General features: G+C 28.0%; 2 protein-coding genes across 2 annotated transcripts; one reads left to right on the top strand and one right to left on the bottom strand.

Annotated features, from left to right (window-relative positions):
- Nucleotides 1-5,590: 5,590 nt before the first annotated feature.
- LOC100159179 (T-complex protein 1 subunit zeta) lies at nucleotides 5,591-10,004 on the bottom strand. The gene is made up of 11 exons (XM_008182700.3): nucleotides 9,724-10,004; nucleotides 9,426-9,489; nucleotides 8,926-9,060; nucleotides 8,583-8,868; nucleotides 8,414-8,513; nucleotides 8,184-8,346; nucleotides 7,918-8,097; nucleotides 7,689-7,836; nucleotides 6,123-6,263; nucleotides 5,872-6,040; nucleotides 5,591-5,791 (listed from the first exon to the last, which is right to left on the bottom strand). Exons 1-11 carry the CDS (start codon nucleotides 9,858-9,860, stop codon nucleotides 5,719-5,721), a joined length of 1,596 nt encoding a protein of 531 aa, XP_008180922.1. The 5' UTR covers nucleotides 9,861-10,004; the 3' UTR covers nucleotides 5,591-5,718.
- A 225-nt stretch (nucleotides 10,005-10,229) lies between these two features.
- Nucleotides 10,230-12,122, top strand: LOC100168059 (transcription factor MafK). Its single transcript, XM_001946526.5, has 3 exons — nucleotides 10,230-10,698; nucleotides 10,766-10,935; nucleotides 11,154-12,122. Exons 1-3 carry the CDS (start codon nucleotides 10,666-10,668, stop codon nucleotides 11,350-11,352), a joined length of 402 nt encoding a protein of 133 aa, XP_001946561.2. The 5' UTR covers nucleotides 10,230-10,665; the 3' UTR covers nucleotides 11,353-12,122.
- The last annotated feature ends 1,114 nt before the right edge of the window (nucleotides 12,123-13,236 follow it).

Genomic DNA, 13,236 nt, shown 5'->3' with positions numbered 1-13,236 from the left:
TAACTAATAATATTGAATTTAATAAGAAATTATTTTTTTTTTTTTAATTTAAAACATATAAACATTTTTTTTTTCATAAATATAATAGGTTATAAATCTATTTGTTCGATCCACTGAACTACTTCAAAAATTAAAATTAAAAAAAAATAAGCATATATTTTATATTTTAAGCATTAAAAATTAATAAATTAATGGTCGGGGGGAATGTCCGTGATTCAGTGTGTATACCTAAATTATAAATAAAGTTTTTATTTACCATAATTTTATAAATTGATATTAAACAACCATAAATTATATTTTTAATGATAAAATAATGCATATGTTAAACAATCAGCCGTACCCCCCCCCCCCCCCCCCCATGACAAAATCATTTGACCGCCACTGCCCTATGTTCTACACTTAGTATCTAGACTGGCAATTGGCGTACTCCAATTATTATATTTGGAACAATCAGGTTCAAGTACATGAGCTGTATGTTGTTACCTTGAGCTAATGTTGATAGGGCATGTGGGTTAATTTTAAGCAAATGTAAATACAAGTAGAACAAAATAATTTATAAAATTTATCGTATTTAATTTGAGGGCTCCACTTACTGTTCACTATTAATGCTGTTGGAAATTTTCAAAATTTTGTTATGATGGTACTATAACTGGTTTACTCGTCATATTTACGTGTTTGAGATAAGTAATTGTAGACTAGATATACATAAATAAAAAAATAAGTACCTACCGGCTACTATAGTTACTACAATATTTATTTTAATTTGATTTATATTTAAATTTAAATAGTTATATAGGTACACTAAAATTTAGTATCATTTAATGATTAAGATATTATATAAAATTTGATATATCATATTATGATGACATGATGTACAGGTTATTGAGTTATTCAAACTAGCATTTAACATAAATTACTGAAATTATAATCTATTTAATATAATTTATGATATTAATATTTTAAATTTTCATTTTGTCCGTTTATTTCCATATGTACAATTAGGACAATGCCATTCAAATCATTAATTATATTCAAAAGTATTTTTTTCATATTTTAAATGTATTAAATATTCCTATACTTTTACCCAATGACCAATGCCGCTGCGGGCTTAATCAATAAATAAAAAAAATATAATATTCTATATTTTTTAAAACATGCTATTGTGAAAACACAGTTTATGATCTATTAGGTATAAGTACCGTAAATACCAACTATATATTTATTGATTTTTAACATGCTACAACTGTCACAGATTATTAGAAAATAATATAATTTGTGGTGAAATTATTAATTACTCAATTGGTTGACTTAATATTTAATTAAAATAGGTAGGTCATCAAAATATTATTCTGAGTAAATGCTTAATCAAAGGACAAAGACCATTATTATTTCAAAAATAAATTTTTTTATTTTTAAAAACATTTTATACTTATTGCTGGTAGAATATTGTATTCAACATGAATGTATTGCTAGTTGGCAAATTGAAGATTTTTCTTTTAAAATAAATAACAGATAATAGTATAATGCTATATGTCCTTATGTCTATATATTAAACATACTAAATAAATAATCTTAAAAGTTTTTGTACATGGTTATAAAAAATAAAACAATAAATCAATGAACATTGACATATACATTGTATACCTACTAAATATTTGTATAGAGAAATCAAAAATTTTTATTATTGGGTGTCATTTGTTAATTATTTGATGGCACAGAAAATAAAAACATTTTTTTTTTTTATCGTACCTTCCTGAAATATTGGTCATTTGATTTTAATTTTTAACCGTATTAAGGATGAATGTTTTAAAAAGCTTGATCTTTTTTAGACAAAAAATAGGTACGCATACTAAAAATAAGTTTATATTTTAACATTTTGTTAATTCAGATATCTACTAATAAAAAAAAAAAAACAGTTGATGAACTGTAAAAAATGTATAAAAGTAAAAACAAAAATTGATATTTAATTTAATTCAAAAGAATGTAAAGAGTCTTTCATACGGTTCAAACTAAGCAGTATAGAATGAATAACATTTGGAGCGATACATTTTATGTCAGAGAGATCTTTTTCAGCTTCGTGTACAGCTGGTCCCACTTTTGAAATAACCCACTCTGCTAGAACGGTGTCAGTTTTCAAACGGTTTTGCAACGCCACCAGACTTTGAAGACGTTTCGTTCGTTGGGCGACCTTTGTTCTCAACTCGTCCAGTCTATCCTTAAACTTTTCAACAGGTTTTTCTACATTTACGATTAATGTTTCTGCCAGATTGGGTTCTAGACGATCGATGTTATCCAAGCCTTTTTTCAAGTAGGTTAAATACAACTTGCACAGCCGTTGACGATACACTTCGACTTCTTCATCGGTTTTGCAGTGTAACTTTGTTTTACGGTACATACCGTCAATGATAACGCGAATCGACGTGTCCATTATGTCCGCTATGGAACCGATAATAATGACGTGTGAGAAACCAAAAACCTTATAAGTGTTCTCAGACTCTTTCAGACGCTTAGCAAATTCTTCGCAAACGTTGTCGTCCTCCATTTCGTTGTGGTCCATATTGGTCAGAGAAAAAATAGTTATTGCAGTAAAATACTTATATAAAAAAAAAAGTGTACAAGAGAAAAATAAGCTCAAGTCAACAGTCAAAAATACAGTACTAACGAGCGAAAACCACAAATGGCACGCACAACTTTAAACTTATTTAAAATAATAAAATTTCAAACTTCGTTAATTCAAAAACGCGGACGCCGTGGCCCATTGGTTATCAGTAATCAATGATCCATAGTCTTCTTATCGTTCTATACCATGGTTACCAACTGTCCTGGTAAATAATTATTTCCGTTATAAGCGTGTGGCTACTAATTATTGCCGCTACAAATTTCAAATTACAGTCTACATCGTCACTCGTAGAAACTAGACTGTTGTATAGTCCGTAGTGATGGGATCGACCCATTGCCTATAGTGTAGACTGTAGAATAATAGAGTTATCTTCTCTACATTGTAGACTGTGGATCGGACCAATTATGGACCTTTCAGAGTACATCAAGATCATGGTTAGTAATTTATAGCCGATACCATGATTACGATGGCCAATCAGAATAGTAGAATATAATATATAATACCATATGTCCATCTAACTATAAAACGCACCACACACGAGAAAAATAAAGCTGTGAACCCAACTTTTAAGCCGGTCGCTGTTTCTCTATTCTACTATTTTAGACTAACGTCCAGTATAGGTAGCAGTGTTGAGTAAGCTACTTTTAAAAAGTAATTAAGTTACTTTACTCGTTACGAAGAGATAAATGTAATTAAGCTACTTTACTCGTTACTCAAATAAAATTGTCATTAAATTACTTTACTTTTCAAATAGAAAAGCAACTCATTACTTTCTCGTTAGAAAAATAAATTTTTTTTTTAAATTTCTTGGTAATAATCTTCTGCGGGCAAATTGAACAAGCAAATTCTTTATGAAACCTGTATAGTTAATAGGACCATATAAAATGTAGTCTTCCATACAAGCTATATTCATAGGAAACCTATTTAAAGGAACAATAAATTTAATTAACTGTTCTTGTGACTTACAGTGCAATTAGACATTTCAAATATCAAAACCATTGAAAACTGAATCGTGCCAAATTAAAATTAAATATAAATATATATTAGATTGGTAAACATAATAATACCCTCACGTATGTATTTTTTTCAATTCGTAATAGGTACTTAAGAGGATGTCAGCGCACTATTCGTTTTCTCTCTCTGGCCCACGCGCAACATAGGCAAAACGCGTTTACGCAAAATCATTTTTTCTGCGTCTAAGTAATCTTAGAGTAGTCACCTATTACAAAAAAAATAGAGAATAATATTTTTGAGGGAATGACATATCGATTTTATATTTTATTATTATTTGACTTTGTATTCCACTTTCAAAATAAATAAAAAAATGTTGTAAATTTAAATTGATTTGAGACAATATTTAGACAAATCGATTTGTCATTCCCTCAAAAGTATTATTCTCTACCTTTTTTGTAATAGGTGACTTTACTCTAAGATTACTTAAACGCATAGAAAAAATAATTTTGCGTAAATGCGTTTTGCCTATGTTGCGCGTGGGCCAGAGAGAGAAAACTAATGGTGCACTGACATCCTCTTAATAATTCGAAACTGTAACATGTTATTCTATAGAAATTGCTTTTCAAAAGTAACTTCGATTACAATTTCGTTACTTGGAAATAATTCTAACGAAATTACGTAACACGTTACAAGCAAAGTAACGACGTTACAGTAATGCGTTACTTTCGTTACGTTATTACCTAACACTGATACCTACGTAGTTTCCACATTCTAAAATACTAATAGTGCAAGGTACACTTCTAAATGTTTTAGATTATTGATGTCTAATAGAATTTTGAAGTTCAAAGTTTGAACTCACAGCTCCCAGTTTATGGTTCATGAAACCAATATTTAACCAGAAGCATTTAAAACTATTCAATTTGAGAAATTCTAAACATGTAAATTCAGATGGTTTTCACAATAAGAAATTGCAACATCATAATCAGGATTCAGGACTTGTTGTATTTGTATATTCTTTAATTATGGCTATAGAAGTATAAAATATTCAAAGATATAATTTTGGTTTGATACATAACAACTTTAACACAACAATGTATACTGCATATTTTTCCATTTTGTAAGGTTAACACATATTTGACAATCTATTGTCATTTTTAGTATATTTATGAGTTTTCTGTTTTATTTTAAAGGTGTGTTTACACGTGCATGTTTGTTGTGGCACCAACTCGCCAGCAATGTTGGAATTTTCCAACTTTTATTTTCATTTTCGCGCCAGAACATATTTACACCCCACTGGCGCCTCAACTTGCATGGGTAAACATGCACGTGTAAACCTAGCATAACTAAATAGTAAATACACATTATGGTTGTTTAAGGTGTAAGTTAGGTATTTTAAGTTTTTTTTATTGTTAAGAGTTGATCATCATAATATAATTTTACATGAAGTACGAGTCATTGCATTAAGTTTTGTTTGTTTTATAAGCGCTTTGGGAATTAAGGTAGGCAAATAAAGGCAATATTTGGTTTGGTTTTCAAAATCATCAATAAAATCATCAATTTATAATTTAAAAACAAAAGATTTTTTAATGCTGTTTCAAAAAAAAAAAAAAATGTTAGTTGCATATATTTAGTTAATATATCATATATCCAACAATTAGCGTGTAATAAGTCTCGAACCCTAATTATAAGAAAGCTTACGTGACAATGTAAATAAAAATATAGACATTAAATGTTTTGGTATTTGTGTGATTCAAAATATAGTTACTAAGCAATCAAGTCCCTATAAATATTTATTTTCATAAAACTATTTTTGATGTTTGAATACAATGTTTGCATTGCCAGTCTTGCTAAGAATTGAATAATTGTGTTACTTTTTATGAATATAATTTAAACTTGTATAATATGTGTTATCTAATTAGTAACGAATATATTTCATGAGACAATCGATTTTGAATAATAAGAATTATCCAAAAAATGACACATGCTTCCATATTATAATAACATTAAAAACACAAATAATATTTTAGAAAATTTATTAGAATTAAATTGTAATTAAAGTAGAAACTTTATGTTAGAAACTTTTTAGTAATATAAAAATTAGGTGTGTTTAAGCATAATGGAAAAAAAAAAACAATCAAGCATTATTATCCTTTGAGTGACGACATACCAGCTCTCATTATTTCATCAACAAGCAACAAATTGCTAGCGATAATAGTACTAAAAAATTATAACAAAATAAATATAAATTAGAAATTAGATAAAATTAAACCATATTTAAAATATTATTATGATCTTACCAAGAATTCAGGATTTGTTTTTTAACGCAATAATTATCAAATATTCCAGCATCAACTGGTTGAAGAACTTCACCGCTATCAACATTCACTCCTACTGGACCAACATTTTCTCTACACTCTTCTTGTAATTTAACTATCATATCTTGAGCATCAAAACCACTATTGGTTGCTAAAATATATAAATCATTTAAAGTTAAGGTAAAACAACTTATCAACATTGTATAATTCAAGTTTAGTAAATCTAAACTTACAAATGGTTTTGGGTATGATTAACAAGGCTTCAGCGTATGCTTGAATTCCCAAACGGCTTTTTCCTTTAATTTCATCTTTATACTTTTGAAGTTCTTGCCAAGCATATATTTCAAAAGCACCAGCACCTGGTACTACAGCACCTGCAATTTAAATTTAATAATTTTGAATAACTATCACAATAATTTAAATAATTATAACAGCAGCAAATCTTAAATGAGAGGGTGGGAGGTTTTAGAAATAGATATTAATTACATGTCTACTAGGTTTTATTAAAAAAAATATTTAAGTTTAATTACAGTATTATTTCAAAGTACATATTATAGATTAAAAAAAAGCGAGCTCACCATTATACTCTGGGGAAGTAAAACTTCTTTCATAACTTATGAATCATAAGTATTGGGGCCCATGAAATTATAAGTGAATTAGGGAGAGAGTGAGAAAAATCAATACAATAAAAATAAACGTGTATGACTTGCAAAATAAATAAATAAATAAATGTGTTGTTTCATTTTTCGTTACAATTTTTTTTCCACCCACACCTCAAGAAAGAAGTTTTACTTCAAAAATATAAATATCTGTAGTTAATTTATATTATGTACATAATTTTAATTATTTAAAAACAAGCAAACAAACAAACAAAAATATGGAGTAGATGTACCCTGTTATTGCACTGCTGAAACTCAGCGACAACTTTTGTTAAGAATTTATAAATACAAGATATTTTTGAACCAAAATATAATAATCACAACAGATTTTATGGAATTGTATAATAGTAAAATGCCAAGATCAGTGGCACGGCGAGCATATTTCAAACCCTAAGCAAAAGTATTTAAACAATGACCCACACATCCATCTACTACATAATATATGATTTAAAGCTTTATGCTATTTAGAATTTTTGTTATAAGACATCATCAATTATTTAGTATGAAAAAAAAAAATAATTGCCTTGTGTTAAACATTTGCATTAGGTGTAAACGGTGTAAGGGTGTAACGGTATAAAGGAATTCAACATTTCTTTTTGTTTGAAAAAAAAACATTAGTACCTATATATTTTACATTTTTAGAATGAACAAATATAAATATGATGAGAACAAATATAAATAAATTAAAAATATTCTTGCTAAATAAGTGAGACTCAGCTTGCTTAGTGCATTGGCAAATTTTTTTTTTAGTATTTAATAGAAAAATAATAGTTTGTAAATGATTAAAAAATAAGTATTGTTGTGTCATAATTCACAAAATATTCCAAGATATGCTAAAATAATATATAATTCCTAACCCCAAAAATATTTTCAAACATTGAAAAAAAAAAAAAACTTTCTCTAAACTGTTTTAAATGTATTGTCAACTTATAAAACAACATACACTCAGTAATTAAATGTAAAAATATAAAAATCTGGAAACAATAGAATTTTTTTTTATGTAAATTCAAAATTGGACTAGTTCAATATCTCACTAAAAATAACAAGGCGTTTGTTTTTATTATTAATTTTCAACATCTCCTCCCTTTAATAATTCATAAATATGCCACAAATTATAAAAAAAGAAATAGTAATAATCACCATCGTCAATGGAATTCTTGATTGCTCTTAAACCGTCATGAATAGCATCTTTGATCTGAGCTAATGTGTATTTATTAGGAGCTTTTATTAATATGGTAACACTAAGAGGATTTTTGCAATCTTCAACAAATGTGTACTTATTTTCACCCTAAATATAATCATTAATGATAATTAAATTAATTTTAAATTTAAGACTATGTAATAACTTAAACAACAAAAAATCACATACCAATACATATTCATAAACAGAGCCTGCATAACCAAGCACATCTTCAGTTAAATCATCAACACTATTGACAGCAGATCCACCACATGCTAATGACAGACGTTCCATATTACGCCTCTTGGCACGCCTTAAACCAATTATACCTTCCTTTGCCAACATGTCCAGAGAATATGGATCAATACCCTACAATTAAAATAATTATAGACAAATTAATTTAAGGTAGACTAACATATGCTGGACAAATTAATTAAATTCAACTCATATATTACCTTTTGATTTATGACAACAAACGATTTACCAGATCCAGGAGGACAGACTTTCCGTTTTAACTCAATAACTTTTTTCACTCTTTGTTCAATGAAATCACGTTCTGCTATTGCCAATTTTTCTCTCTCTTCGGCAGTTTTATAAAAGAACCCAGAATTTACTTCACTGAATAAGAATAAGAATATTTATAGAAAATTGTTCATGTTATTAATAATAATGATTTTTTTATTACCTTTTCTCATATTCCATGCTAACATTACAAGTCAATATGAAAGCGTTCTCAACTTTTCTTGGCATGTCTGGATGTCTTGAACCGTGATCAAGAACAAGACCTATGACAAATTAATTTTATTAGGTTCATATTTATAATATAAATTTTATTTGAGTAAAAACAAATTAACCTCTAACAAGAGTTGTTGCAGTAGATGTCTTATGTTGCATCTCCATTAATTCGACCATGTGTAAATCTATTCCATCTTCACGTTGCACATTTAATACAGCATCAACACATATATCTGCCATTTGATCAGCTAATTTTCTATCAACTTTAGTACGAAGAGAAGTAGTAGCTACATCATACAACCTTTGACGATCTGGTTTTCCTTCAACTTTAATTTTCTCTAAAAGTTCTAATGCCTTATCTCTGGCTTTAATCATGCCTTCTGTCAACACTCTAGGATGTACACCCTAACATAAAAGTTAAATTATTTAACATTTTTTATATTATACACTTTTAATATATACCTCTGAGATTAAGTTTTCAGCTTGTTTCAGAAGTTCACCAATAATGAGAACAGTTGAAGTTGTACCATCACCAGTAGCATCATCCATGGCGGTAGAAGCTCTGGCAATAAGACTAGCTGTTGGGTGTTGAATTTGCTAAGGTACCAATAAATACGTCATGTTTTAAAAACAATTTTAAAATTGATACAACTAAGGTCAATATTCTAGTAGGGTTACAACTCAAAACAAAATGTTGCACTTTAAAGAATGTATATAGATATAATAATATTCACGACCACGTCTCATATATTATATGAAATGGGTGTGAATTTGCTTAGGCCGGTGACATGTATGAGACATGCTAAATTTTATATATATGAAATATATGTATATATATTTGTCAATACGGGATTTAAAGACAGATTTTAAGAGATTTCTGAAGTAGGTATTTATTTTAATAGTTGGTTCATAGATACGTATTAATGAGTGTAACTTAGATTGACCAAAATTATTTATATTACCATTTCGTGTAAGAGCACATTTCCATCTTTAGTAATTTTTATTTCTCCAGCTCCAGAGACTAACCTATAAACAAATAATAATAAAAATGTAATTGTAGTTTAAATACAAATATTAATAAATCGACAAATCCAATTCTTTAGATATAATTATTAATTTTTAATCATTATTTACATTTTATCCATATAATACATTATGTAGTGCTTCAGCTCCTATAACAACGATAGACGTCGATAGTACCATACATTTAAAGTAAACATAATATTTGTTGTATATAATTGTAAAATCTAAAGTGCTCACATTTTCATTGTTCCTTTGGGTCCCAAATTGGTTTTCATCACATCCTGTATGCCTCTTGCAGCCGAAATGTTCACCGCCAACGCTTGAGCGGCACGAGCGAATTCCGCTTTAGGATTTAACAGACTTATAGCGGACATGGCGAATTTTCAAAAATGATCGCGAACAGTAATATTGTATAGCTCGATAATTTCCTTTCTTTCGGTATTTTGAGAATTTTTAAACTCGTGTTTTGTAGGTTGATCAATTTGATCGACTCATGGACTGGAACACCTGAAGTCCTGAACACGGCGCTACCCACTATAAAACCCGGTTGTTCAGCCGGAACAAACGTTGCTAACATCAGTTCACAAAGAGCTTGTAAGTTTCACTGTGAACAATGGATATATATCCATCTTGACAAAAAACATCAGCTGCTGTAATATCATTGTCCTATTGTGCATATTATTATTTGATAAAAACACAATAATAGGTTGATGATTGTTTTTTGTGTTTACTATTTTAGTTTTTTACCACATATATATAGTATATACGTATAACCACAGAATAATTATAACTGTGTTTTTTACTGATTACCACGATTTTAGATAAGATTATCATTTATCCATAATCGTACTGCTTGCAAATAAAGTTATTGTCCACCACTCCTAGGGCATAGACATTAGACAATAGACCAATAGACTATACTATATACTATAGTAGGTAATAATGTTTATAGTTCGCAATATTGTATGACTAATGAGCATGACTATAAATTACGTATAGACGAAAAATAGAAAGGAAAAATTGAAATTATTGGCAAGTATAAAAAAGAAAATTCATTATATATTTATATTACATATTTGCGTTACATTATAATACCACTTGCGCTTAAATTAGTAATTTTTTAAAAGAAAACTTTGTCAAGTAATTATTATATCAGTGGTCGAATCAATATCAATTTTAATGAATATGTCTCCTCTCAAAAGAGAATACTTGGTGAGTTTATAGACAAAGACACTTGTATAATGTGTCCAAAATAAATTTGTCACTTAATGTTTTACAGCCGCCCCCACTGTCACCAAGTCCTGTTTTGGATATAAGCGATGATGAGTTGGTTACAATATCTGTACGTGATTTAAACCGTCAACTGAAGATGCGTGGATTGACTAGAGATCAGATAGTACGCATGAAACAGCGCAGACGAACATTGAAAAATCGGGGATATGCTGCTAGGTATTGTTATTATTTAAACCTTTGTATGATATATCTTCATTTCATCCTTTTTTGAAAAATTAAAGAAATTCTTTTTTAGTTCATCTGCTTGATGTTTCTAGATTTTACATTTCACTATTATTTGTAAAATTAATTTAAAGTTGTCACACACTAAAACTAAGCTTCCATGACTGATATTTCTTACTTTTTGCTTAAAAATTATTTCTTATGTATTCCAGTTGCCGCATCAAGAGAATCGAACAAAAAGATGAATTAGAAACAGAGAAATCTCAAGAATATCAAGAGCTAGATGATCTGCAACATTCAAATAATATGATTAGATCTGAAGTTGAAAATACAGTCAGACAATATGAAATGCTAAAAAGGTTTGCTGCAACTAATAAAGTTATGTTACCTCTAGAACTTCAATCGTTATAACTGACTTAATTTATAACTTGAGTATTAATGTGGGCCAAACAGTATTCTAAATTTCTAACTTAAATAACTTTTATATAGAAGAATTATAAAAAATATATTATTTTTGTTTGAAATTTTAATTGAAAATAATAGTTACTTTACGAGATAAATAACAATTTTCATTTCAGATAAATGTATTTATTTAAATTTTAAACTAGGTATTTGGGAGCATATTATATTTGTATGGTATTTATCAGTATATTATTTTAATAGTTTAAATATAGAATTAAAAATCTTGTTTTGTTATTAATATTGAACATTCAAACAGACATTTATTTTATAGGTAAATATTAACTATTAAGTAAACACAAACTAGGGTATTATATAATGTATTTTCTAAATATATTTTTTTAGTATACATTTCATGTTATGTTCCTTCAATTATTTTGTATTCTATTCAATGGTATCGAGTTGTGTAAGAATATATTTATATTTTTTATTTTAAATTAGATTTTACATCTGTGGTTTGATTATAAATTGGTAATATATTTATTATAAATTATTTGTTTTTTAGGCTATTCTGATATTATATTTTTATGTCTATCTATTACTAGAGGAAAATGTGTTTGGATTTTATAATACACAATCTGATTGTGTTTTATGTACATCTAGAATATGATGTTCAATGTTAATTTTCATCCAGTATTTATAAACATTCACATTGGTATATTGTGATTATCATAAAATTAAATAATTTATAAACCAATAAAAAAATTCTTTTGCTCGAGCGAGTTTTGTAACTAAACTATATGCAAAATATTATTTTGGTTTGAGTACATGGGTTCCTTAGTTGGTCCACCTTATAACAACTTGAATTTTGAAGGTATACTTCATGTTTCCTTTTTACATTGTTGTGGACAGCAAAAAAATATAGGACAGTTATATATTGTAGGCATAGACGCGTGGAAACTTCATTCAGAGTGAGAGGGAAAGCGATTCAAAAAATTGGAACCTTCTGTCTAAACAAAAAATGCCGTACTATAATCGCAAATTATTGACATTTAAAACATGATTTAATTTGATTAAGAAAATAAAATTGCATTTTGAACTTGTCTATTTCTATCTTTCTGGGTAATTTTTTTAAATTTAATAACTATTCTGTTCTTTAAACAAAGACCCTTCAGGAGGATGACTGGGTATAAATGGCCCTTTATTGGAGTCGTGGAGTATGCAGTATCCTGTTCTAGGTTAGGTCAGGTTATCAATCTATCCTACTCCGTATCCCCGTCTGTTCATCTGTGATTTTATAGTAAATCCAGTTTTAATATTAAAAAGAACATTCATAGTTCTAATAGTGTTTTCATTTTTTCAAATGTTTATGTGAGCAATAGGTTCAAAGTTTAGGATTAAGTAAGAAGTATAATATCTAATCCAGTTACATCGAACTCAGATATGGCGATTCACAGTCATCGATTTTATTCAACATAGTATTGGAAAAGATTATTAGAGAAATGAATCTTGAACCACAGGGGGTATTAGATTACAAGATATGGTCATAAGTGTTCTAGTCTACACAGACGATATTTTTTTTATTTATTTATATATATATTCAACGGACGATAAGTCCTTTAACAGAAAAGATAAAAATGTACAATAATACAACAGACTAAAGAGAAATTTCATAAAAATATAAAACAGAATAGAACAAAGTAAAAATAATTAGGATAGTTTTCCAAAACATTAATAATAATTAAAACAACAATAAAAGTAATAGGTAAATGAACAGTAAGTAAAAATATTAATACAGTATAAAAATCGATCCAAGATTAGAGATGATTCATCTATTTAAATTATTATTATTAAGTATATTTAACGTATTAGCTTTGAAGGTATAACGAGACATAT

The sequence above is a fragment of the Acyrthosiphon pisum genome, chromosome A1 (assembly GCF_005508785.2).
Source record: "Acyrthosiphon pisum isolate AL4f chromosome A1, pea_aphid_22Mar2018_4r6ur, whole genome shotgun sequence".
In the NCBI taxonomy this organism is placed as follows: Eukaryota; Metazoa; Arthropoda; class Insecta; order Hemiptera; family Aphididae; genus Acyrthosiphon; species Acyrthosiphon pisum.
Note: the sequence above shows the minus strand (reverse complement) of the source record. Positions and strands in the feature narration are given on the sequence as shown.